This window comes from Montipora foliosa, chromosome 9 (assembly GCF_036669935.1).
Source record: "Montipora foliosa isolate CH-2021 chromosome 9, ASM3666993v2, whole genome shotgun sequence".
NCBI classification, from domain to species: Eukaryota; Metazoa; Cnidaria; class Anthozoa; order Scleractinia; family Acroporidae; genus Montipora; species Montipora foliosa.
The window spans coordinates 47,073,576-47,101,174 of NC_090877.1; the positions used below are offsets into that span (position 1 = coordinate 47,073,576).

At 40.0% G+C, this 27,599-nt stretch overlaps 2 protein-coding genes across 6 annotated transcripts in view; one reads left to right on the forward strand and one right to left on the reverse strand.

Moving 5' to 3' along the window:
* Window positions 1–15,721, forward strand: part of LOC137972135 (voltage-dependent L-type calcium channel subunit beta-2-like) — an 18,280-nt gene extending 2,559 nt beyond the window's left edge. For 2 of the 5 annotated variants that reach the window (XM_068818970.1, XM_068818967.1), the window contains exons 2-7: window positions 8,927–9,028; window positions 9,465–9,523; window positions 10,152–10,264; window positions 11,173–11,414; window positions 11,782–11,958; window positions 13,299–15,721. In XM_068818970.1, the coding sequence (XP_068675071.1) occupies window positions 8,933–9,028; window positions 9,465–9,523; window positions 10,152–10,264; window positions 11,173–11,414; window positions 11,782–11,958; window positions 13,299–13,922 (1,311 nt within the window). In that variant the 5' untranslated portion in view covers window positions 8,927–8,932 and the 3' untranslated portion in view covers window positions 13,923–15,721. Of the gene's footprint in view, window positions 1–684; window positions 772–1,771; window positions 1,854–7,208; window positions 7,390–8,926; window positions 9,029–9,464; window positions 9,524–10,151; window positions 10,265–11,172; window positions 11,415–11,781; window positions 11,959–13,298 lie in introns of those variants that run through there. The other 3 variants (XM_068818969.1, XM_068818968.1, XM_068818966.1) reach the window with 3 other exon arrangements.
* A 378-nt stretch (window positions 15,722–16,099) lies between these two features.
* The window catches only part of LOC137972134 (E3 ubiquitin-protein ligase UBR5-like), a 31,622-nt gene continuing 20,122 nt past the window's right edge, over window positions 16,100–27,599 (reverse strand). Inside the window, exons 19-30 of the mRNA XM_068818965.1 lie at window positions 26,534–27,001; window positions 25,172–25,339; window positions 24,312–24,468; window positions 22,973–23,092; window positions 21,789–21,908; window positions 21,397–21,512; window positions 20,842–20,974; window positions 19,947–20,032; window positions 19,134–19,245; window positions 18,238–18,356; window positions 17,696–17,811; window positions 16,100–17,098 (exon numbers count right to left, since the gene is read on the reverse strand). Coding sequence (XP_068675066.1) covers window positions 16,938–17,098; window positions 17,696–17,811; window positions 18,238–18,356; window positions 19,134–19,245; window positions 19,947–20,032; window positions 20,842–20,974; window positions 21,397–21,512; window positions 21,789–21,908; window positions 22,973–23,092; window positions 24,312–24,468; window positions 25,172–25,339; window positions 26,534–27,001 — 1,876 coding nt within the window. The 3' untranslated portion in view covers window positions 16,100–16,937. The remainder of the gene's footprint in view (window positions 17,099–17,695; window positions 17,812–18,237; window positions 18,357–19,133; window positions 19,246–19,946; window positions 20,033–20,841; window positions 20,975–21,396; window positions 21,513–21,788; window positions 21,909–22,972; window positions 23,093–24,311; window positions 24,469–25,171; window positions 25,340–26,533; window positions 27,002–27,599) is intronic.

The window sequence follows — 27,599 nt, forward strand, 5'->3', positions numbered from 1 at the left end:
CAAACGGAAAACCATTCATCTCTTTGGCAACTTTAAATTTTTCATAACCAGAAACTGATGTCCAGCTGGGAGGCAACCCTAATCAGTGAGTGATGGACAAATCAGTTTTGTCGAACTAAACTGATTGTCCATCGCAGAGGTGAATAGCTATCTGAAGGCAAAAGAAAATGCACTGAAGTTGCGTAGACTGAAACCGGCTTGCAGGTGTTCGAGGAAAGTAAAATATAGGCTCTGTATAGACAAGATAAGGCGGACTTAGTCAATAAAATACTCGCAAAGCCATTCCGACTTTTGCCGAGATGTATGTCTTTAGTGAGACTTGCTCGAGAATGTTCGCTAACCAGGATTAAGAAATAAACTTATGCAGGGTAATCTAGAGGGAAAAAAAACAATGTAGGGACTCTAAATACCATGTTTTCAAAGTAAATTGTCGATGATAGAAAGTATATTTTCGCTTTAAAATTCTGCTACATCCCCTTTCGAGGAATTCGAATTTGACACTGTTTTTCGTTTACATTTACACAGGTTTTTTTTCGCTATTTTTTAGTTTAAATTAGCATGGAACTCTCCATGGTTATGTCGCGGCTTTGTCATCCATTTGCTTACGTCACAAAAACTACGATCAAATTAGGAAACCTATAAGACTATTTTGGAGTTTTTTATGAATTTTTATGAGATGTACACAAGCAATCGACTTAACTATTAGCACGTTTCTAAGATTCAGCTATGAGTGACGAGGAATTCCGTGCTTTTGGAAGAAGCAGAAATCAGGTTTGTCTTCAAATTTATTACAGTAAACGAACAAATAAGCACCGACTGAGGAATACTTTATTAGTTCATAGAATTTTATTTTATTTTATTTTTTGGGCTTTTGGCATCCAGTGGTATTCGAGGACATCCCTACCAAAGCTTATTAGAATAATTTTCCTTTGTCTTCACGTAGAAACATCGTTTGAAAGATGGGAATTTCGATATGACTTCGGTGTTACGCCTGCCTTCCTAGACAGAATAAAAAGCTTTCTATTATGTTCACTTCCACCAAATCGACCGCATTGTAAAATTTGTAGGTGGCGATTTTTCAGCCTTTTTTTCTCACGCTTCGCACTATTATACCAGACTCTTTTAATTTAATATAATATGGGAAGTCTAGGCTTCGGTCTTGAATCTAACTACCACACAATAGCGTCTACTACTTCCATTGCATTCAAGCACATAAATCAATACCTTCGCAACCATTCTTCACAGCCAACTTCGAGCGTTAAAATTTTGTAATTCAAATTCACTTACATTTTCGATTATTTGAAATAAATTAGAAAACAAATGGCGTACACCTACACAGGTTGAGCGGTGACTTGCTCATGGCTCGAAGATTCTTTTATATTCAGGTTTTGTCTAAGGTGACTGATTATATAATAGATTTGTGCATCTAGTCGATAAGGTGTGGGAATACAACTTATTTAAATTGCAATCAGAGTCTTTAAGTTTCCTTCGATCTTCCAGACATGTTTGCTGTCTGAATGACAGGCATTTTTTTATGCAAAGTTATTTTATGAGGGAAGTATGTATAAGGAAAAAAACGAAGCTTTTCTACGCTACTAAATCCATATGGATATCTTAATATAATATTTATTTTCAAGTTTTTATTCTTATTTTTGTGCGGATGCGGTAAATTACGAAATTGCAATATTGACCTCTAAACGATTAAGTCACTACAGAATTTACTCGCCCGATGAAGCATTCGAAAGGTCTGATAGCTGCATTTTCTTTGTAGATATAAATTCAATTGTTTAGTCAGTTCAGTAAGTTTGAGGATCTCTATTATGGATATTGAATCCGGAGGGAAAAGAAGGAAGGTAAATATATACATTAACCAACCCCGATGCATGTTCGTTGAAATATTATTGTGTTCTTTTGAGGGTAAGACTTTCCTACAACTGTGATTCGGTAAATAACGAAGCAACAAAAACTCATAGGTTACAAAATCCACATGACGAGTTCAGCAAACCTAAGGAATGGCATCAATATTAACAAACTTGATGATTTGAATTCGCCATTATTCCAAAACGGCGATTTTCGTTCAGTCCTTAACCGAAAGACCAATAAAGCACTCTATTCATTCGTTTTTTATTCATTTACAGTAAATAAAACTGTGTCTGCAAGCGTGCCTAAATGAGACTATTTTTGGCATTCATTTGAAAAATTAACTTTTATCTGAAATGGTTGACGGACTTGGGGGTTCATCGGTAATTGCGCAGCCGGTGTTACGATAGCTGTACTCTACTGCCTCCAACAAGTTACGACAAAAGACCCTTTGTCGTGTTGTACTGATTGGCATTACTGTGTCACCATAGCGGAAACTCGCTAAAGAAACACTGCTTTAATATAAGTTCCAGTTTCCTTTCGGAGAGCAGAAAGTTTTCAAAACGGCCATTTGCTCGATTAACTATGGATTTGTCTGATATAATTTCATCTTTGATTACGGCAACTGTGTGGGCAGTTCACCTATCCATCTTAAATACTGCCTATCTTTTATTTAGTTTTTTAATCTTGCACCAACAGTACAGAATAGGTCAAGATCACTTTAAATGCATATCGCCGAAAGTTTAGAGCAATAACTTTATTGAGGGCTGTACTGTGGATAGTGAGGCCCTGGCGGAATTTCCAATATCGTGAATGAAATGAAACTTCTAAAATCTCATGTAACTTGCCAAATTGAATCGCAAAGTTTTGCAGACGATATGATGTTTAGGAACAAATAATGTAATTAAAAATTCCCCCGACATCAGTTTGACACCGGCCAATCCAGACGTACTATTTTCTTTCTAGATTGGCACGGTAAAACTTTAAGATCAAAAATCATATTTTTCATCAATACCTAAATCAAAACAATTTACCTATGGCCTTTTCATTTGCTTCGAATAATCAAGAAGTATGCAGAAGCATGAAAAATAAATTTTGTTTTGTAGAGATTTCCTTGAAGACAAAACAGTTGGTTCAGTTTCTTGGCATTTGACAGCAATTATTATCATCACTTACTGTGTAAACTCATAACCATGCCAGTCTTTGGCAGTAGAGGATCAAAGGGAAGAGGGAGGGCCCCCCCTTATTCATGGATCTTAAAAGTAAAGCCCTTTTAAACTGTCCTGCACTTTTCGCGGCAGACAACAACATCAAAAACCGCCCCAAACAGCTCTTGGCCTCCATCCGCCACTGTACTGTTTGGTGCGTATTGCTGAAATAAGACCCCTGAAATGCTTCGTACCGTTATTGTGTCAACTTTAGGCTTTCGTTAAGCCGTTAATATAAACTTGTTGAAAATCTAAAGTCAAGCTTTGCCACGGGGGATTTCGCATCTTAAGTTATACTACTCCTTTAAGTCTTAACTAAGACAACCTTTTTGACAGGTGATGATATATCAAAAATGTATTTGCTTAAAGTATTTTATCTTTTTACTGAACACTACTAAAGCTTTAAAAGTTCTTGAAAAGTATTAACGAAATTGTAGCTTTCAAACTCCTAACATAATCGCACTTGACGAACGCATCTGATTTTTAATAGTCTCAAGACTCAATGTTAAAAATTGTCCCAAACGGTCGTATGTTAAATTCATTACCAGTTTTCATAATACTGATGTGGTTGATTTGACTGTAATTGCTGGCACTCGTTCGTTACACTGCACACTGCATGATCATCAACGTGCATTGTCATTTGCAACTGAATCATGCTTTAAGTCCATTCGTTTATCAACTAATTTAAAGTGCCCCAGTGACAAAAAAAAGTCACTTCCCTTTTTTTCTCAGATTTTTAATAAATGATTTTTGTAGTGATTTTTATCTCAGTTGATGCTAACTAATTATCTTTTTTGATAAAAAAAATCAGTCAGTCTTCTTTGTAACATGTTAAGATTATCAAGTATGTACCCACAATTCCAAATTTCTGTAGCTTGACTTACTTGGTTCCTTTATAATTAGGTATCATACTTTTATCCTGTTCTTTAATGACGTTTTGAAGATGCTTAAAAAATATGGCGGGTTCAGAATGCAGAAAGAAACAACAACAATAAAATTTAATTATTTTGCTCATTTCAGTGTTACTGATTGCAAGTCTTGGTATAGACGTTTTTGCAGATACAGCAGCCATTTCGATTTCCTTTGTTTCGAAAGACATCACGGGATGCTCAGTGGGCAAATTAATATGTATTTGCTCCCTGGGCATCCCATAAAAGCTATTTGAAACAAAAGAAATCAAAATGGCTCCCGTATCCGTAAAAAGGTATATGAGCCATTAAAATGAAAATGAGTTTGTTTTGCATGAAAATGCACAACTTCTTTTTATGAGGGGCGGGACAGGGGGGGACAGGGGGGTGAAAACCTCCCGCTTCCCGTACCTTTACCATAATCTCCCAGCTCCCGCCCTTTTCAGTCCCCTATAAATTAGAAGACTCAAAACACATCTTGGTCATATAGCTACCTAATTCTTAAGTGACGACGGTCTTTACTGTTCCAACTTGCACTTCAGTCTCAATAGACCTTATTTACGATGGCCGCCATGTTGGATTTGCTATTATCATGCAAATTAGGAGACTCAAAACACATCTTGGTCATTTAGCTACCTAATTCTTAAGTGACGACGGTCTTAATTGTTCCAACTTGCAGTTCAGTCTCAATAGACCTTATTTACGATGGCCGCCATGTTGGATTTGCTATTATCATGTAAATTAGCTATACACACTTCTGAGGGGCAAATAACTCAAGTTCGAGAGGTTATAACGAACATTTTAGCCACACAGATGATTTGTTTCACGTTCATTGAATGTTTATCACCTAAGTAGTAAAATAAAATGATTACACAAGTTCCTTCGATGTTTTTTTTAGTGAAAAATGAGCAGATCATCGGCGAAGTAGAAAGTCAAAATGTCAAAGGCAATCAAAAGATATAAAATTATTATAAAAGGTACTTAATTATAAATTCTTAAATGTACTTTTAGCAATGTTATTTCAACATTTCGAAGAGCCGATTTTCCGCGATTTGCCTTTTTTTTCAGTGTTTGCCCCCAAGCATAACAAATGGCTAATTTGCATGACAATTTGAAAACCTACATGGCGGCTATCGTGAATAAGGCCTATTGTTTCGGTCAACACTCATTGCCATCCCACAAACTGACATTTCCCTTTTTATTCAACTTACACGACGTACTATCTACTTCAGACTTCAAATCAAACATTTCAATGTGCAGAGAACATTCAGATTAGGCGAGGCACAGAGTTGAACCCGGACCGATGGGTTCTCCTTGCATCCTCCAATACCCACCAGACTAACGAGGCAAGCTACTGGAAAATCGAATTTTTTAGAGTATTGACATAGTAGTACCCAGCAAAACAAGTAAAAGCTAACCGTCTTCAAAGTGGTTTTTATACCTAAATACTGTAGACCAGCGCGGCTTCGCTTAGAAACGCTATTTCTTGTTGAACTAAAGCTCTAATTCTGCCTGTTTTCATTCTTTTTACGGCGATAAGCTTGTCATATTGAGATGGGATATTGCGTCGTGTAATTCTAAGGAAATGTCCAATGTTAGTTTGACGGATGGCCATTAGTGTCGACCTATAGCCCACTTCGGAAAATACCATAATGCTCTTTCAGTGTCCTCCCAAATTTTGCATAACAATCGTTTCCAGTTTCTCTTGGGACTTACAATGGTCCCAAGAGAAAACAAAAACAATGCTTATGCAAAATTTGGAGGGACAAACAAAGAGTATTATGGTATTTTCCGAAGTGGCCTATGGTCTCGTGTTCTGATACTGATACGCGTTTCCTGGGGGCGGATCCAGGTTTTTTCAAAATGAGGTCCGATTAAAAGCGGCACCCCTGTTGGGGATCCCCGGGAAATTTTGGAATTTTTAGTCCTCGGAAACGCGTTTTCAGCAATCAGTCCGGAGTTTGTTGGGATCATAAAGTCATTACAATATGAAAGTGGGATAAGACGAACTTGCAGCGAAATGTCACCACGTAGTGAAATCTACCGCAACCGACAAATACTAAAACCTATTAAAATGGTCTTCAACGACATTTTTATAATCAAGTCGCGTCGCTTCGCTCGTCTTGCAGCGGTTACGCGACAGCCGCTTGACATTTCATGACGTATGACGCAACCATAGTGAAAGGGTTTACAATTTCACCGAATTGCTTGATTTCTTATGCAAGTCAGATATCATTTGGGTTCTTGTTCTTTTTTTAAGTATTGTAACGCATTAATAAATGACAAGTAGCGTTTTGCATTTCTCTCCCGCTTTCCGCTCTCTTAGAACTCCCGCATCCCGCCCTTTCCTCTCCCGACCCCCGTACCCCTCCCGCCCCCCTGTGCCCCTCCACTTTTATTTGTATCACTCCGCACAAAGACTCGCTCTAAAACCGAGGCAAATTGCAATGTGGAAATGGATAAATACATGCTTGGAAATTTCGTTCAAAATAGTCATTGTTCCTAAAGCTTCTCGTCACTTCTCTCGGCCTTAACCTTAAAAAGTATCAACGTGTCTCAGATATATAAGCAGTCATATATTATAAAGCCTAAGTTAACTGCCTACTACCATTTACTTGGACAGCAAGTTTACACGGACCTTCCAACAAATTTTTAGCTTTTACATTTACAGACTGTGGCCTTATCACATTTATTATCAGTAATTTTCTAAAACGGCTAAGATTACAGTGTAAAACCTGCATGACTTAGATGAAGTTAACCCCAGTTTCGAACAGCGCAGCGAAATTGGAGATGGTTATTAAAGGATTTAAAAAGCTTTAATTATTTATTGGAATAAATTTTTTAAGACTGTACGAAATAAAACTCTCCATGTGAGGTAGAGCTTTCACGGAAAGATTAGGCTTTGACTCCTTGTCACCAGAATTCTTTAACGTATAATTTGAGTCGAACACTCGTTAAAGTTTTTCGCCCGCGTCTCGACTCAAACGTGACCGAATCGCTCACACCTAATTTCACCTTAAGAATTTCTCCAAGAGAAGCCATTAACCTGTTTTGCAAATATCCTGTAAAGATCCTTTCACTCCTATTGGTTAGAAACCTGTGAAAATTATTCTTGGCTTTTTGGTTGAACTGATTCCATTAAATGTGTAGTCTACTTAGTACGCTGATGTTCCTTCGAGGAAAAAAATAAACATGTATTATTTAGACGCTGGACGGACTGACTTCTCTCAAACTTAAAGATGACACGCGCTTCTTGTCTTCCGCTAAAGAAAGGAGCTTTTAACTTTTCGTCGAATCATGTTTTTACGCTGCTTGAAAACGACAAAGGCGACAGTCGATTCACTCTACAGCATCTAGGAGAAAGTCTTTCGGAACCTTCACTTTCGCGCGGGCAGTCCGTAAAAACAGAACGGGTAGGATTGTCAATTCATGTATTCTTAATTTGTAGATATCACTGAAAATACAAAAAAAAATCTTTAAGAAAGGCAAAACGCAATGCTCAAGCATGAAAGGTTTAAAAAAATGGGGAGTATGAAATATTCGAAGCCTGGAGGGTTTCTCGTATTCAAACAACATGACAATGTATTGCGGTTTGCCAGTTATCGAAGTTGTTTGCCAGTATCTTAAATTAATACATGCTTATAATTGTCTTCCACAAGAGTTGAGAATACGTTTTGGTGTGTTTTCCGTCTGAATCACGGTCCCACCGATCATGACTAACTTTTAAGTTGAATATTGAAAATTCTTGAAGAGTTGAGCAAACGTAACACTCGCGGCAAGATAATTGGTAAATTCTGAGAGCATTTCGATGCATGCATATATTGCTTAAGCTACTAAAAGAGCGCTTCAAACACGTGTCCATGCGATCGTGCTTAGATTTACTTGAATTCCTCCACAAAATTAAGTTACTTTGTGCTCGAAGGCTGTGGAACCATTCTTGGCAAATACTTCATCAGGAGGGTAGGAGGGTAGGGAACAACAGGAGGGTAGGGAAGGGAACCTCAAGGCGGCGGGAGAAACAGCTCAGCGAGCACTCATCACATACAACGGCTCGAAGTATTGATTCAGAAAAACACTGACTGATAAGATCATGTATGATATATTATCTCATATTTATGATCTTTCGGAATCATAATCAAATCGGAGCAAGATGCTACATCTACGTGGAGTTGTCATTTCAAAACGAGAAACGGATAAACTAAGATTTCGAAACTCGGAAGTAATTTAGAATGATAACTTATAATGTCATCGTGAGAACTTAAAGTTTCAATTCCAAGATGCTTAGTTTCACAACATTTCAAGCGCCCAAAAACGGAAGGTTGCCTGTTTATGAAGATAAAAAATCAAAGATCGCGGTTGCCGATAAGGATGCTACCACGAGACGCATACTTGAGAAGACATAATGTTCGCAAGGTTCACCTTAATTAACGTCAATTAGTATCAACCAACTAGCGGACTATTGCAAACCCTGCATTTTCATTGGCTACGCTACTAGAGAACTATTAGTAACAGTCCTCGAGTAGCGAAAAGCGTGACGCTTTCTTTCGTTTTATTCCAAATAAATATTTCTTTAACTTGCGTTTACTAACTTTGCTATTGCCTTAACTTTTCTGTCCGACTAGTTGGGCCACCGGTCAATAGCCCGCAAGCCACTATTCACCTCGATTTCAAAGAATAATTGTTAAATACCATGACGCTAATTTGAAAAGGATAGAGGCTAAAAAAACCCATTCCATTAAATGCGGAAAAGCATTATCTTTCAGATTTAGCAGGGAGCACGGGTGTGAAATTCCAAACTCAGAGCGAAGGAAAGTCGCTCGTAGATTTACTCAATAAAAACTCTTTACGAGCAGTTTTTTTTTTCATCGAGCCACAACAAGATAAGTTAAGCTCATAAAGCCAAATCATGTAAAATCAAAAGAATAACTAAAATGATCTCTTGTATGTCAGGGGTCGATGAGTTCTTCAAGTGAGATCTCCTTTCCGCCATATGAAGTCGTCCCAGCCACTCGACCCATAATAGTGATTGGCCCATCCCTCAGAGGATACGAGGTAATCCATTCTTTTCCTAATGCGATATCACTGAATTATAAGTACTACATGTCCGCTACCACAGAGTGTACATGTAGAAGCGGATTTGCTTAATAAGTAAGCGAGGATGCTACGGGCCAACAAGCAATGCAGCAACAATTTTTTGAGGGTCACAACGCATAGATCCGTACAAGAAACACTACGGTGGCACTAGATCTTCAATTTTCAATCAGTAAAAGCCACATTCAGGGAATGCCCTTGGCACTGACCCAGCAGCAAATTGTTAAGGCAAAACGAAACTGTATCTCAAAATTAATTTTAACAAAATGTGTATTTATTGCCTGTTTTGAAAACCAAGTTCTGAAGAGTGTTATGAAATAACAAATCCAAATACAAATCCAGCGCAAACACGACGAGTGGACTTTTCATTTTTGTGTACATGTTTCTCTTTTTTTAGGTCACTGATCTTATGCACAGAGCGTTATACAACTTTCTGAAGAAGAGATTTAGTGGAAAGTAAGTTCCTTCGATTGCTTCGCCTTTTCGACTATTAAGGAAATGCTCAAATTTTCATGGGCCGGGACCGTCCCATAAGATGTTATTTAAGACTCGGACTAGCGTCTTTTCTCGAAGAAGATGAATGGTTTGCATTCTTTGTACAAGTTCTCGTTTAAAAGTAACTAAAATGATCGAAAGTCTTCCTTTCATTTGTTGTTTTGTTTTGAAAACGAACAAACAGCCTTTGGTTGGCCTATGACAACTGAGCTAACGGCTTTACAGAGAGAGGTCCATCCCAGGCCTTAGGACATGCGAATTCACTTAAACTTTATTTAACACTTGAAAAAGACATCAATATGGTTTGCCGAGAGTGTATTGCCGCAAGCAACAAGCGCACTCGATCAGGAGAGCGTAAAGTTGTAATTTTTGGTTCAGGAGCCAGTTTTAGTTGCCTTACATGAAGTTCAGTTACTACTGAGCTGCAAGCTCCAAGGGTGATCAATTTGTGTTTTGACAAAATCTAAGGTTTTATGACATTCATAAATTCTCACCAGAATGAATCCCTCTCTCTTTCTCTTTACTTTATCAGTGGGCAAACTATACGACTTCTTATAAGAACGACATATTATTCCCGTCTTTACTTTAGGATTTCAGTGTACAGAACACATGCAGACATCGGTTTGTCAAAGCGATCAAAAAATAATACCTCCGAGAAAGAGAGATTCAACATTGCGAAGACCGGGGGCCCACGAATGACAGGTATGATATTATAAAATGGTTATATCAATTTTTTTGGTATACTAAGCTGTCCACACATTTAGAAGTCCACGACACAGAAGTGTCGATTTCTTCTCACGTTTGGCTTTAGCCCTTCAGTTTACGGTATAATCTTTATTTTGAGTTTTCATTTGAACAAAAAGATGCAACACGTAGCCAGATATAAATTTTTAAACAAACCGTGAGCTAAAACAATTCGCAGAAATGTTATATTGTGAGAAATAAGTTTTCATTCACTAATGTCGTTCTTTTTGAGACGGCTAGAGCTTTGAAACGGGACTCACATGTTCCAACTTGTAAAATTAATATTTGTCAATTCATTTGGAGCAAGAGAATATGAAGGAAATCTCTTGATTTGGAGTGATTTTGGCCCGATTTCCGGTTCGCGTGACAATTCCGGTGGACCTCCTGTGTTAAGTTAAGCCCATTTATGTACTCCTCCTGCTCATGCTCATAACTATGGACCGCTTTCCACCGAAGTAACATGGTGAACGTTTAATGAGATGGATCGCGCTCTGATTGGTCCATTTGTGTCACGGGGTCCTAAATCCGGTCTTTTGATTGGTTAAGAACTGCACAAGCGAGGTATGCTACTGTTCTACTGTTCTAACAATAGATATGGACTTCTGACAAATTCTATTGGAGGTGTAGACCTTGATATATTTTCAATATAAAATTGTATGAGAGCTAATGTCACGGTGAGTAATTGTAGGTCCCATCAAGGATTTTAAAATTGTTTGCAGCCGCCGTTGACTCAGTGACAGTGACCCTCTTGGTTTAAATCAAGTGAAATAAAGTGATTATAAGCTGAATTTAATTAAGAGAGCTGATCTGTGGATTATATGCTGAATTCATGCGCTTTTGTATTCATATCGTTCTTTTCACAACAGCCGAAGTACAAAAAGAAGTTGAAAGAATCTACGAATTAACAAAATCTCTCAAGATGGTAGTAATCGACTGTGACGTCATCAACCACCCTTCGCAACTGCTGGACTGCTCGCTGGCTCCTATTTCTATTTACATCAAAATGGAGCCTCAGATTCTGGAGAAATTGGTAAAGCTGCGAGGATCAAAAAGAAAAAATTTAGGGGCGCAAGTTGTCGCAGCTCAGAAGCTTGCACAATGCAATGAGGTAGTATATCAATTTTCTACTAAGAGCAAAAACATCTCTTATTTTTCTTAGATTTTTTTTAGTTTGACACTCGGTATTGTTGCAAGCTGACCATTGTCAGCTATAACTAACCTACAACGCGATCGGAGAGCTATTACGAAGTGGAAATGGCGTCACTCACTGATTCAAAATTAGCCGGTCACGCTCGAAAGAGAGACCACTGAAAGGAAACTTCTTTCTTATGACAGAGAAGGCTTTATAAGACTCAGAAAGCAAAGCATTTGACCGGCACGTTTTCGTTATGTCCTCATCATCTGCAAGGGTTTGAAGCTGCAGATATAAACTACGATTTTTAAAGTAATTTCAACATTTCCTTTTCCAAATTCAGGAACTGTTTGATTTGGTTCTTGATGAGGCCATCTTCGAAGATGCATGTGAGCATTTAGGAGAGTTCCTTGATCAATATTGGAGAGATTTGCACCCAAGTGACCGTGAAGAAGGGGCCGCACCTTTGACGGAAAAGACACCTTTACTTCAAGCCGTCTCTAACGTCCCTGCTGTAAAGGTACATTGAGCTTCACCGTCATACAGTTCTTTGAGTTAAAGATGTAATATATACTGTATAAGCGAAGATGTGTATTAGTCGGTGAGCCCGCTCAAAATTCTTGCCTCAAAAAAAGGACGCATTTTCATTGTATTCACCAGTATTTTGTTATTTTACTTCCGGGATAACAATAAACAAACGGATATTCAGTTTTGTTTTGTTATTTTTTCGAAAAACCGATAAAGTCCCAAATGAACTTACATGATATCAAGAGAATACGTTCCAGTTCAAGTTCATGGGTAAAGAATTTCGCATATATACAATTTCTGAAACAATGGAATGAAAGGTAAAAAGCTAAATATTAAGTGCAAATGAGAGGTGAAGAGAATAAAAAATAATAGAAGTAATCTGTGATCGGTCATAATCGGCAACCATGTGAGGGAACAACATAGAAACGAGCCACATGAAATCACGAAGAACGCTAGGATCCTGAGGAAGTGCTCGAACAAGTTCGATTGCTTGATTTTTGAAAGGTTTTTTATTCGGGACCTTAAGCCAAAATTAAACAAACAGAGTGATTTCATCTGCGTAAAGCTGTTTGCTTAACACTTGTAATAGTCTTCATTCTCTTCACCTCTTATGTGCACTTCATTTTCGCATTTTGTTATTTGTATTGTTCTTATGTAAATACTTAACTTTTTACCTTTCATTCCATTGTTTCCGAAATTGCATATATGCTGAATTTTTTATCTATGAACTAGAACTTGAACCGAATGACCGTAGTACTGTCGAAACGTCGTTCTCCTCTTTTATCGCTTGTTTTATAACTAAATGTGCCAATGAGGTGTCGTCTTTAAAATAAACAAGAAGTATGACACGGAACAAATAATAGATTTCAAATAATTTTTATCGGAAAAGGACCAAATTTGGGGGATTCCCTCTCCTATACTCTTTCGTTGATATTCAGTGTATTAGTCCAATTCCGTAACAGTTGCAAAACAATGCCCCCTTTTGCCGACGTAAGACTCAATAGTGGACACATCAATTATATTGTTCGGTGCTTGCACGTTTTTAGAGGAAAAAAGCAACGATCGATTTTTCAGTTGTTTCAGTTTCGATTCTTGTTGTTCTTACTGTCGTTCAGTCATTCTGCAACGACTTCTTTCCTTTCTCTCTCTCAAGCAGAATATAGCAAAACAGATCAGCGCAAAGCAGCGCAACACGGCTGTCGAGGAATAAGGCCAACTAACACTTTAGAAAATAAATTCAAAGCTCAAGAATAAACTTCATCGTGGATATATATACCTTAAAAACAAAAAGACCGTGTGTAGTTTCATAACACGACAAAATTCCTTTTTCAGCCTCCCTTCGGTGCGAATGCGACTCAACGTTCACCAATGAAACCCTCTACACATGGTGACCAGAAATTAAAAGAAGTACAGCAAGGAACTCAAAGAAAAATGGCGGTGACTGGCAATGCGCCTGATTTTGGCAAAAAACTGCACGAGGCCTTTGAAACTACGCAGCCCAATCCACACCAAAGAGGTACAAGTTATCAGGTAGGGTACGGCCCCGCAGACTTGCAGCAGTACGAACAGCCACAGCAGCAGCAACAACAACAACAACAACAACAACAACAATACTATCAGTATGAGGACCATTATGAGCAAGAGCAAAATTATGCACCTGAAATGTATGGGCACCAGCAAGGTTACCCAGCCGAGGCCTATCATCAGCAGGGATATTCTCAACCGTATGGGCACCAAGATAGCCAGTATGAGTATGGACAATATGGACAGGACCTCAATCAGGGGTACTCCCATGGATACGCGAATGAGAACCAGTACCCCGACACTTATTATGATGGAGATGCGAGCATGGGATATCAACAACAGTATGGAAATCAGATGGGTCATGGATACCAAGGTCAAGAATGGTATGGAGATTCAGGCGACTATTACGCGAGAGACGGCTACTATCACTGACACAAATCAAGCAACACGGAATTAATTATTGACAGTAATTGTTAATGCACTTTCGATAGCAAGAATTTTTTTTAATCTCACAGAAGCGCGTGTATATATAAATTTTCACGCCGTTAATGCTTCTAAATGGAAAAGGTGTTGACAGGTGTTTGCCATGAGCGAATTTTAGAGTGAGGACACAGAACAATGCATGTGTTATCAAAGCGAAGCTATTCAGTTGTAGACTTTATATCACATGCTTCACGAATGATGGACTAGTCCTAAATTTTAATGTGAGCGTTTCCCTTTTGATATAGACTCCAAAAATCGCAAATGGCTAATGAAATAGCTTTATGCCCGGGGTTGTTCGTCCTTAGCCAATTACGTTATCGATTTTGAACCAATCGTCGTTCCTCGGACATTCTTACAACCGAGATTCGACTCTCGGTGGGGAACAGCATGGGGTCCAGGTTGGGAGAAAATTAAACTGATCCGTTACTAAAATGAGTTTCGAGTCGCAAACGCTAGTTTGGAGACCCTTCTTTCAGTGTTGCAGCGCCTACAGTATGGAATTCTGTTCCGCATGAAATTAGATCTGTTAAAAACCTATAAACCAATTTAAATCTTAAGTGATCGGTAGGGAACAGCATGGGGTCCAGGTTGGGAGAAATTAAACTCATCCGTTGCTACTATAAGTTCCAAGTGTCAAACGGTAGTTTGGAGACCCTGTTGAGCGGAGGCCGTTCAAATGGTTCCAACATTGCGCCAACAAAAGAACCAACACTTCCTCGAAAACCAAGAACTAGAAACCAGCCTCTTTCGTCCAGATAAACTACGCCATATCGACTTTTGCGGCCTGACGTGAGAATGTGTGTGTTCTACAATTATTGAACAGAGTGTTGAAACGGCTTCAAAACCATTCAACATTTTCGAGAAAAAAGGAAAAAGTGAATCGAAGTTGAACAAAAGTTTAAACCGATTTAAACTTGATTCAACAAGCTTTCAACAATGTTGGAAGACCTGTTCAAACGCACCGAACATTTGGTTCAACAAAGTGTTGAATGCATGTTGAAGCAAATATTGAAACCTTTTAAACGGGCCTTCAGACCAGATTTGAGGAAGAGGCAGACGTGAACTTGAAAATGGACCATTAGTATTAGACTAAGTATTCCAGACCGCCTGGTCAACCTTAAGGGAGATAAATGTTGCGCAGTTTTCTTTTTCTTGAATTCCTGATCCACATGATTCGCAACTGGAGATGTCCGTTATTCTAAGTCGAAAAAGAAAGCGCCTTGTGTAATAATGTGTTGCAGTAAGAGATATAATTCATTGGATAAAGCGGGATGCTATCATACCGAGCCTACGTTTTGCGCTCTACGAGTCTCTGTAAAGTCTTGGTGCTTCTATTGTTGCGCACACTACACGAGATCGCTAATCAGACTTAGAGGGACTTTGCTTAGTTGATGGACATAACGAGTGGACTGTTACAATCAGTACTAGAACCAGGATTACTCTTGGCTTCGTATACTAAATACAGGAGATCTGGCACAAGGGGATTAATTATTATTCCTTGGAGCAAAGAAACCAGCAAAACATTTTGTGTTGTAATGAATTCCAGTTGTATCAGGACAGGCATGAGGGCGACCTAGTACTTTTAGAAAGCATTCTCAAACTTGTTTAAATTTTTAGCCGCTAGCTATAACTACTCTTTACTTGTAACTGGCAAAGAATCCCTTTGTAAATATCGCTTTTTTTTAAATTTTCAGAATGTCCAAACGACTTCTGGTTTGCCGATTGCAATGAAACTATGACGTTCAAAATTCTGTCTATGCGTCAGTGCTAAATGACTGTGCTCCATTTCTGTTGCTTGCTTTTGCACTGAGATACGTCCAGAAATGTATTCACAAACCACACAGTCACATTTTGATTAATATAGTTTAAAGGTCACCAGTAGCACCACTCGCTCCATGTACACTCTCAGTCACCGCCAAGCGTCACCTAATAGCGGCAATTGAGACAAAGAAAAGGCAAGCTAGGGATTGCGTTCATCCCCTCGCACAAACAAAACGTCGGCAAAAAAAATCACGTGACTTGTTGTTTCCATTGGGGGTGAAACGGACTAGAATGAGTAACTAACGTTAAACCCAGGTTCAAACATCACATGCACGTGACAAAACAAACTAATAAATACACTTCCAACTAATGATTTAACCGTCATTTTATTAAAACTACTTCATCATTTCTTTTACAAACTATTTCAACAGCACAAAAAACTCTTTTGTCAGAACCATCTTTAGTATACATTAAGTAAATGAATGCCTTCCTGTGTGCTTAGTGAACAGGCCTTTAAATGGTAGCTTGTCTGGGGTTGACCTTGATTTCTAAGAAACCTAAAAGCTACTACTTGAACAAATCATTAGAAACGCCGCACCGTCCGCACCAGAATGAGGTCACCCACAACCTCGCTGCCATCAGCAGGCTATGCCGCTGAGAACATAACTGTGAATATGGCCGATGACCGGGCGCGAGAGATAATCCTGAAAAATGAAAACGAGCTTTCGAGTTTACTAGTATTGCTCTCTACAATAACAATGCCAGTGCAAAAAAACTGCATAGAAAGAAATTACAAGCAAACTTTCCTGGTTTCTCTTATTCTCTGTTTCCTGTATTGGCAAAGTGGGACTAGGAAGCACTATGGTTATCGCAGTGTAAATCAAAGCAGTGGAAATGACGCCTTCCTAATATTAACGCAGCTGCAGTTCCGACAATGGGATTGATATGCGATTCTTTGATGCATTCTCGGTCGACATTTCTTCTTGATTTTGTAAAAAGGTCACAGACAAACCGACACCTCTGCTTTATAAAATGTCAAATCTAATGTGAAGCAAAGGATAGAGGCTGGACGCTGTGTTTTACCGATTACAATATTTCTGTTGTGGCTAGCAAGCCACGCGGACAAAATGACACGTGCAATCATACATAAACTGAGCCAGTAAAGGCAATTGAGCCAGGAGTATTCAGTGTGATATAAACCGTTCAGCCCAATCCGTAGCTCTGGCACTGAATCGCTTGAAGAAGCTTTCGCTTCAGTATTTTCTTGGACGGATACAGCGGTATGCTCATCCGCTGACCGCAAGTTGTTGCCATGGGCAACGCCTTGGTATTGCCACTGATTACCTCGACGGTGATACTGAGATCTGGTGAATGAAAAAGAAAGAAGAGATGACAACACGAATAACGCAATGTGCACTGATGCTGGCCTTTACAATTTCAAGATAAACGTACTACCTTAATTCCCGAAGTGCCTTCACTCGAAATTTCGCTGTCTCCGATTTGTGATGCAAACATCAGTTTCCGAAGACGAAAACAACATGACGACACCATATAAAATGATTGCTACCCGTTAAAATGTCACTACGATACTGTTTCGGCGCTTCGTCTTTTTGCGATATATTTTCTTGGCTGAGGGTAACGGTTTCTGCTGGGAATCCCGACGTTACGAAGTATATTTTAAAGCCAAACCAAACAGGTTCTGAACTTGCGCTCGATGCTAAACGCAGTTTGCACTTATCAGAGTAAATAAATAAATATATAAATTCAATGCATCCTTAAATTGGACAAAGAAGAACGAAAGGTATAAATTATATCACATTACATAGTTGTCTTAAATGTTTATTAGCAAACCAAACAGTATTGACTACCGAAAAAGTTTTACTTCTCCCGACAAATGGAACGTATGGAAACTTAAAGAAAGAAAATACATGATGATAAAAGTTAAGGCTCTTATCACTGACCTTGATCAGGGTCTCGTCTATCGGATAAAGCGGGCAGGACAGCACTTCCGGTGCAAAAATACAATAACTGCTGTCTTTGAAGTGGTGTCATTTTATGCACAATTGACCAGAACCATCTGAGGACAAAGAGAAGCGCAGATCAATTTTGTTCCAAAACTTAAGACTGGAAAACATTTAGAACATTTCGATGTGCACTTATTCGTTTTCGAAGTCTTAGAACTGACTAAGAGGTACTGACTGAGTGACTGAGTGACTGACTTGACTGACTTGACTTGACGTGACTGACTTGACTTGACTTGACTGACTGACTCAACGAATAAATGGCCGAATGAATTACTGATTTCTTACTGGCTGACATCCTGGCTGGCTGGCTGGCTGGCTGACGGGCAGGCAAACTGACCGAATGGTCCACCTGCCACGTCTACCTTATCGTAGGCCAAAGAGCTGAGTAACAGAAAATGGGCTCAAAGCAGAATAAAGCCACGTTATCTGCATCAGTATGAAACCCACGAAGGGTTCAAGAGCTACTGATATTTCCTTACCTCTTGAATCTGTCAAGAATGTCAATCGAACAGCCATTGCTGTTACTAAATGAGATAACGGAACGAAGTCGGTTAATGTCAACATCTGTTGTTCCGCCGGATACCAACAACTGAAAGTCCTGTGATGATAAGAAATAATACGCGTTAAAAACTTTTGTGAAGACGCGAAACAACTGACACATATTTCAAGAGAAGCTATTATCATCGCAGTTATATGGACGCAATTGAAGCAATTCCGTAGAGAAGCCTGAAATATCCATGACTTGAACGGGGTTTGAACCCGTGACCTCGCGATGCCGGTGCGATCGGCGCTCTAATCAAATGAGCTATGAAGCCACTGATGTTGGGAGCTGATCATTTGTGGGTTCATATGTTCCTGTGATGAATGAATCAATGAACGAAATTGTTTCATTCATCACGGGAACATTTCAGACCCCGTTGAAGTCCTGAGTTTTTCAGGCTTCTGCACGCAATTGCTCCAGTTGCGTTCATAACTGCCAGGATCATAGCTTCACTTGATTTCATATCCGCAGTTCAATATATGATTCATTTCATATATGTTTCAACACATGCTTGTGCCTCAATTAACCGAGACGTCATTAATTTTTACATCTCTACGTGTGATATTAGATAAAAGAACTGATTGAATCGGGAGCTAAGTTGGCGCCGTGGTGAGAGTTCTCGCCCTTCACCGATGTCTGCCGGGTTCGATTCGTGCAATCGAAGAAATAAGCCGAATGAGTTCATGGGGTCTCCACTCTATTATCGTCATCGTCATCATCGTCATCGTCATCGTAGTCGTCATCAGCATCATCATCATCATTATCGTCACTACTATCCCCCTTCTCAACCTACTCATCGTCGTCATCATCCATCTTGTTATTTTTCTGTCTCACCTCTGGCGTCAGAGAAGACAAAAGCTCAGCTGGTATGATGTCATGAAGTCCGCTTCTCATGGCTCGTAATTCGGCTTCCACACAGCCAATCATTACTTTCGTGGCATATAATCTGGGAATTATCAAACACAACCAATCCTGAGTATGTATGCTACACTGGCTTATAAGAGGGAAAGGATTGAGGGGAGGCAGTGTAGTACAAGACTAAGTCACATGATAATGCGAAAGTTAGGTTATCCAGTGATTCCATTCAAAGGAAAACATCAGAAATTTATCAGTCGGAGCACAAACTGATTGTCATTGAGTGTACTTAAAAACCAAAACATACAAATAGTCTCAATTCCTAATTTTAAACATGTTCTTTTGCGACTGCGTCCGTGGATTTGATGCCACAGGTCACATTCTTGCCAACTGTCGGTTTACCAGAACTCTTCTGTCTGGATTTTCTCCAAATTACAATAAAAAGTGAGGGTGTGTTCATAAATGTGGGCAGTTTGCTGAAAAAGATTTGAAGAAAAGGCTTTCAGCAAGACTGTACATGAAAATGAACCGAGGGAATGTTTTTCGTGTCTTAGCACCAAAAATGTCAGCGGTTTTTCTTCATGAAAAGACGGTTTGGTTTCACAGAGCTTGTCCTAAAAAGTGAAAGACGAGTACAGGGAAGCATACTTCCGAAACATGATTTTAATTTGCTGTAACCAAATCAGGAATGCCGTCCAACTTTCTTTTTCAAAGAAGTAATTCTGGAAAATGTGATTCTTTATTTACGACATTTTCGACGTTAGGTTCGCCTCTAATCTTGATGACTATTACCTGACGTATTTGCAGATGTTCTCAGGTGTTACGGGAACTTGAGAGCCGCCAGGTACAAGTTCTTCGGTGGTGCCTCCAACTGAGGTCTGCCACGAGAAAATCAAAGGAAGTAATCAGATAAATAATATAGTACTACTAATCATGTTGTAATCGCAGTTAAACCTTGACAAGGTTTTTGTTGTCAGTGGTGAAGGGCTGACATCGTCACATTTCATGCCCGTTTTAATGTAATAGTTTCTTTCCCTTGAATAAAACACGTAAATCTGCACGCGTTTCCTCGTGAAAGAGCTCCCACACTTTTCCACAATCGTATGTGCAATGAAGTAGAAAAGTTGGAAATTTTGCAGGGCGAAAAGTGAACAGAGCATTAACTTGAACGAATGGATGAATGGATCAATAAAGAAATAAATATGTTTTAATGCCAATAAGGGAGCTAGCCTCGTTGCGATAAGCAAAATAATTTTTGTTCTCCAGTGAGATAGGCAAGAATAACAATGGCCACCATTTATGAAAGCGGTCTGTTCATGCTTATTCGAAGAAACCATGCTGCGCAATAATGCAGATGAATGTTAAAGGAGAAGCTAAATTTGAGCCGAAGAATTTTAAAAGCGAACCAAACGTTTCGAAGGTACTCCCTCTTCATCAGTGGTTTGAAAGCAACTTGGCTTTCAAACCACTGCTAAAGAGGAAGTACCCACGAAACGTTTGGTTCGCATTTAAATTCTCCGGCGCAAATTTAAACTTTCCTTTACTACAGTACTCATGTTTATACCGACTTATAGCCTCGGATTTGTTGATTGTATCTTGGTGAAAACGAGACCCGTTGTACCAAGAAAATCATCTTGAGTTATCCGCTATGAAAGATCCTTGATTAAAAGGTATACGGCATTCTCACCTCAAAATGACAGCAGTAAGTGGCTTGAAATCGCTCTGAAGTCATCATTGGGTGGGCGCCATCAAGAATCATTCGACTCAGTCCTTCAAACAAGTCAGCATTAAAAAACGCAAGGTCTTCCCATGTCACCTCTCTAAAAAAAAAAAAACAAATCGACCTATCTTTCACAATTACAGTCACATATCGACGAAAAACAGTTGAGAGAAAAACTAAACCTAAAAACTGAAGGAGAACAAACAAGAAAAAAAAGGAAAAGAAAAAAGTGGACATAAAAAGCAACATGATTTTAATGGAGGAACGGAATAAGAAGGTCACCGTTGTGCTCTCATGCAAATAGAATGTTTCACTCGTTGACGTGCGTCTTCTACAATGATATGTCCGCGGCTTTCTAACTTTCTGTCTCTGTGAAACAGATTTCCACCGAAAATGGCCGCTCTCGTGCAAGGGACGCGACATTAGAAATAGTCTCAAATAAACGTAACACACTCCATCACTAAGTGTCAAGCACTGCAGAAACGCAAGACAGCCCATAAAACGAAAGGGGAATCTCCGTACCTTTCTAAGAGGAACTTGACCACGTGTCTACTGAAGTTCAGTGGAACAGTATTACTGAACCACAGGCTCAGACCGATAAATCGACCAACAGCGGTGAACATCTTATGACGGCGGCTCTGGAAAAAGACAAAAAGGTGATTTGAACTGATTTTACTCGCTTCGCGTTGACCAGAAGTATATACGGGAGATCAGATTCTCTTTTACACATTGCAAAAAGCCCCTTTAAAAACATACTTAATTAAAATGTGAAAGCAGGAATCTTGAGAGAGGAAGGGCGCCTAGACATCACGTTTGAACTCTCGGTCGCGAACGCTTGCGTCCTGCTCCTTAGGATATGAACGCAAGGGATTCAAGCTATTCCCGAACCTTTGTCTTAGATTTAGATTTCCTACCCTTGAGTAATTTTCCTGCGGAGATTTATCATCGTAGGCATATGGTTTGGGTGCGTAGAATCCACTTTGTTCGGGCAACTTGCCCGGTTCATGAAGCAAGGCTGTGGCGCCATCAGGGAGCTGAAAAACACAACAATGGTGTTAGCTGAGAAGTTACTTTCTTCACCATGTCAGGTGACATCAGATTTTCGAATTCTACATTATTTAACAAACTAATGATTGCAAAATATGTAAATGACACATTTTGATATACAGTTGTCATGATTCTAGGCGAGAATGTTCATTGCAGTTTCATGGGTGCCTTTTACACATTTAACAATCATTAATTCACCTCACACGGGATATTCTTCGAACTCGCAACCGACCTCCAGCTCCGTGATGGCTTCATAGCTGATGGTGGTCGAGAAACGCAGTACAATCTTAAGTTGTTATCAACGGCAACGATCAATCTCGATTAGAGTTACCTAACTAAATTGATGGCCATTTTGATTTCAGCGGCCGTGTTTCCACTCGCGGTTTTTAAGGTCGCTTAGCGAGTGACAACCGGATATCGTGTGAAAACAGTTGCTTGTCACTCGCTTAAATTTCAGCGAGTCGGCAAACTTCAATGGAATTGTAATTAAATTTAAGCCACCAAACCAGGCAGCTTAAGGGAGCTGGCAATTACTTTCGGCCAATGAAGAGTCGCTTGCGGTTCTTCAAATCGGAAATACAACAGGTGTGCTATTTTTATTATTTTTATTATTGCATTGGCACATGCTCTCTCCTCATTTAATCTTACCTGTGAAAACACGTATCATTTTTAAGCCGCTTAACGAAGTCTACAAACAACCATTTTCAGGAATGTTAAGCGAGACAACGGCTGTTGTGAAAACACAGCCAGCATGCAATAAACTACTTGCACATGAACTTAAATCATGAGTAAAATTTGACATGGCTTGAACCAAGGAGTGGCACGACTTGATGGTATTTGATCGTCTGTGTGAGTGTAGTCTTGAGACGAACTATTTGCAAATAACAAATCGATAACATGAGGGAAAGTCAGTTCACTTTGCGCGGACCCGAACGATCAAATTTAGGATATCAGGTATCAGGAAATATATTTAAGACTTCAAAAACAACTCATTTCAATATCCTCAGTGTCCATTCGCCGAAGGCAGCAGTACAAAAGTTGTGCTTCCCACCTTTTCATCCGTTTTTAGAGCGTTGGCCATCGCAGCAAAGAATCCACGGTTGACACCAGGTCCAGAGCCCTCTTCTCCTTCAAACTTGACTCGTAGATTACTATAGTGAAAGGTGGACATCTATAGCACAAAAATGACGCAAAGAAATTATTTTAAGCTTCAAAAACCGACTAACAGTTTTTCCTCGTGGGTCATGCGTATAATATTACAGCGAAACTACATGCAGCTGTGAGCATAATTTGCTTATTCCGCGATAGGGAATAATCTATGGGTGCGTTCGATTGACCGTATTCCGGAATAGGAATACATGGAATAGAAGTTACAAATCGTTCGTTTTTACGAAGATTCACAACAAAATTGTCAAAAATTGCCTGCTAAAATAAATATTTTTATTATCCTTGCTGCTTAAAAACGCCAAACGTACCGTTTTAAATCATCACTCTGTGAATACTTATTCCGGAATGGGGTCGATCGAACGCACCCTATAATGCATACGATGGCCTCCCTCCCGGTATATTTTCTTGGTTTGGGATAAGGAATGGAATGTTATTACATTCATGGCTTTGAATTGATTCAAAAGGACACGAATATCGAATAATTTGATAACACCCATTCCAGGACTTGTCCAATTTTCTCTTATCTCACCTTTTCAAACTCATTGTCCCCAATGCAAAACATGAAAAGCAATTAATTTTTAGGTCACACTCTGTCCTGAATGTGACACTACTCCATTACTACATTATAATACAATACAATAATACAATACATACTTAATTGACCGCTCAGTCCCCATAGGGGCTTTTCAGGGCCAATGAAACACAACAAAACGACGGAACAGAATAACACTTGAACAACAACTGTTAAGAATCCCAACTGGCCGGAGGCAAACCACTTGGCTATTTACAAGTGCAGCTGGGAAGTTGAACCAGGGACTACCAGGAACAAATTCAACGAGTGGTCAGAGCGGGTCTTGAACCCGAAATCTCCGGATCTCAAGGCAAGTGCCCTAACCACTGGGCCACAATGCCATCTATACTTGCATACATTGTCTTCCCCAGAAAATTACCGAATTTGTTTCTGGAGACGGCTATCGAATTCATCACACGGCGGTCCGTTCAAAACTCCAAGCACCCGCTCCTTTATTTGCACCCACGAAATCTCATTCCTTAATTTATGAACTCGACGTTCAGGAAATAATGTAATGTCCTGACTACAGACTGAATTCGATCTCTAAGAATTGCCTCTTTCCTCAACACAAACGTACGACCTCCTACACTGAAAGAGAAGGAGAAAGAAGAAAAACAAAACAACAAAAACACGCTTGGGCGAATCAACTTACATCTCCAAGAACCCTTAGCGTATTCTCCAGAATCTTCTGGCGTTTGATTGACAAGGAGAGTGTAGTGCCCACTCTCCCGCTCATACCTCCATATGGACCCAGCTGCTGAGAATCATTTGTGATGGAGTCGCGAAGATACGTGGCAGCGCGGCGGAACCTGAGAAAGAAAGTGACAATATGAGCCTCTTGGCACAAATGGCATAAATCGCATAAGAACCAATGATGGCCGACTGTAGCAAAGCTGAGGTTGGACTTTGGTAAATGCAGACCCTGAGTCTAATTTTCTGAGCTGAATCTTCGAATTTGAGTCAACCGATAGACAATAATTCGGCCTAACTTAGAACGCGGTTTACGGTAATACTTTCAGCTCCAGAATAGGCTACGTTCGATATATCAATATTCACTCATGGCTATGAGCCTTATTGGAGGCTTCACGGTTAAATTTAAATATTGCCTTGTTTAGAAATCTCCCTTGAGACTTGTGACACAAAGAAATCAGAAGTGACCCGTGAAAATTTTGACCATAAAGCTTCGTAGCCAGGCCTGAATATTGACATATCGAACTCATCTGCTCTTGCCCTCTAGACACTCTTGGTCTCTTCCCTAGGGAAAAAAGGTTGGCACAGAGAAGAGAGCACCCGTCTTCCACAAATGTGACCCGGTATCGATTCCTGGGACTCAGGTTGGGTTGAGTTTCTAGGTTCTCCGAGACGTTTTTCTCCGGATCTCGGTTTTTGCGCTTTTACCAAATTCCAACATTTGAGTTGATCTCAATTAATTTCGAGTGATTTAATTTAAAGTCTCTCCATTTAGTAGAGCACTTTTACTAAGTCAAGTATTGTATATTTGAGACACAATACCTTGCCAGTCTTCCAGCCACACCAGCGCGAGCCGCCAAAAAGCTTTCTCGCTCGGCTCCAGGACCATCCGCAAGAAAAAGGCGGGAAAACAAATCGACCGATATCTTCCAACGGTTAATTACTTGATCAGGTGACCAGTTCAGCATCAGGGGTGAGGCGTGGGTAGAGCTGTGGTAAATAAAACAATAATACCGGTATATTTTGAGAACCATAAGTAAAGTTAGTACGAGGTTAAAATTGCTCGCGGTTTTTCCGCCTTCGCTACCGGCTACAAGTATTTGCTTAGGGCTACGGTTGTGTCATTTCCTTGTTTGCGTTTGTTGAGACTGGCCAAAGCAATGGTTAACGGGCAGGAGCTCATCAAGAGGAGCCTCTATCTCCTCTAATTCCTTGAGTCAACCCTTTCCCGAGTAAATTTATTTTTAGGAACAGGTTTTTCTCACGAAAAGTATCATAATTCCCTTGACGCTGAGATAGCTCTGTTTTGATTGGCTTTTACAACAGTGAGCGTGCTCAATCTCCCAAGGGAGGTGTTCTATAAATAAATCTACTCGGGAAAGGGTTGACTCCGAGGCCAAGTATGGGAGATAGAGGCCCCTCTTAATGAGCTCCTGTTAACGGGTTTTCTTTTGCGGCACTTAATTGAAAACGGCTCTATCACGAGTCAGAGAGAACGGAACAGCAGGATGGAAATCCTGTTTGTACCTACGGCAGGACGATGAAAAACCCACGAAATGTAATTAAACTTTACCAGGAAAAGCTTTTGTCTACTATTTACACAAGAATACACTATTTCATGGGACGGCATTTTCTACACAAGGGAATCATCTGTCACTCAACCATGGATGCTAACAGAGCTCCGAGATACTGGTACAATTTTTTAAAAAAATCAGTAATATTGTAGAGGATGCTATCTTCCTTCATGTTCTTAATATCTTCAATTACTTTGTTGGCCAGGAGTTATCTTTAACGAGTTCCGTCTCTGTTTTGCTATGACTTTTGATCACCACCTTGGATCATCGGTTATGCAAGGACGAATTCGAACAAAAAGGGCAAAGCGACACGCTCCTCTTTCAATAAATGAACTCGCTCGTTTGTTTCGTAAGAACAAACTTTCGCATGGAAACCGCCCGTCATCACTTACATTACGGACCTTTAAATCAGAGGACGAGGAGGACTACGAGGACGAGTTTTCCGTACTGAGCATGCGCATAAGGTTTGTAGGCCGGCTCGAGGCCGGCATTTTTCGAAGTGCGCATGCTCAGAACGGGAAAGTCGTACTCGAAGTCGTCCTCGTCGCCGGATCCAAAGGTCCCGAATTGAAGAAATATTTACATTAACCAACACATCATTACCACTTACACGCCCTTGGAACTAAACGATGTCGGCAGACTGCTGTCGTCCTCATTATCTCCTTGTAACGTCAAATTAGTATCCTCACTCGACTTCTGACGAGCAACTGTCACGTTATGAGTAAATACTTCCCAAGATGCTTTCGGAACCTTAGGGAATTTCTGCTGCACTGTATCATGAAGACTGTTCAGAAATTTCTCTCTGTCAGCATGCATCACGTCCATGCCGAAAAACTTGATAATCGCTTCGCGTTCGTAACTATGCCGACGTCGACGCTTTGATTCGGTGTTTGGTAATGGCTTAGAGTCCAGTCCTGATGATCCATCCTCGTTCTGCGCAGGCTGAGAGGAACTGGGGCAAGATTCCTCTCCGTCACGGCTTGATATCGATATACTACGGTCAAACATTTTTCCAATTCGCGGCCAATGCGTCATGCAGTAGATGAAGGCGTCCAGAACGTATACGGCGTGTTCGTAACTAAAAGGAAAGGTTTTCGTCAGCCTTAGTAGTGTTCCTCTTCTTAAAGGAAACAAGAAGGAGTTTTGTAAATCGCGCAAAGCGACGAAACACCAAACGGACCTGGCCTAGCACCTGCATGGCGTTTCTCCCGGCCCTCTCCGTCAACTCATTCCCAAGCATAGCAGACTTTTCGCTCACATTTTGTGACCCGAAACAATTACCCGCGAGGAACAAAGAGGTGTAGAGACTTCACACGCGACAACTAACCAATTGAGGGGAACTGTTCCCTCTTTGTGAAGCTAGCTTCTATTCTAATACGATTTTCTAGTTTTTGCGGATGGGAAGATTATTGGTTAACGCTGTCTCAACGAAGTTTAATGATCCATGCATCGTTGCATGGGTGAGGGAAAGGAATTTCCACTGATTTCAGTAGTGGTCAAACTTCCGTGCATGGGAGCTGGTCTCCGATTTCACCCACCTCACCCCCACAGCGTAAAGCAGACAAGTGTCAAAGCTGCTTCAACAAGGCAACTATAAATTAAACAAACGAACACGGAGGAGAGCACTAACTCCCAAAACCAGTTTGCCGTTCGACTAGTGAGGAACTGTCCCATTT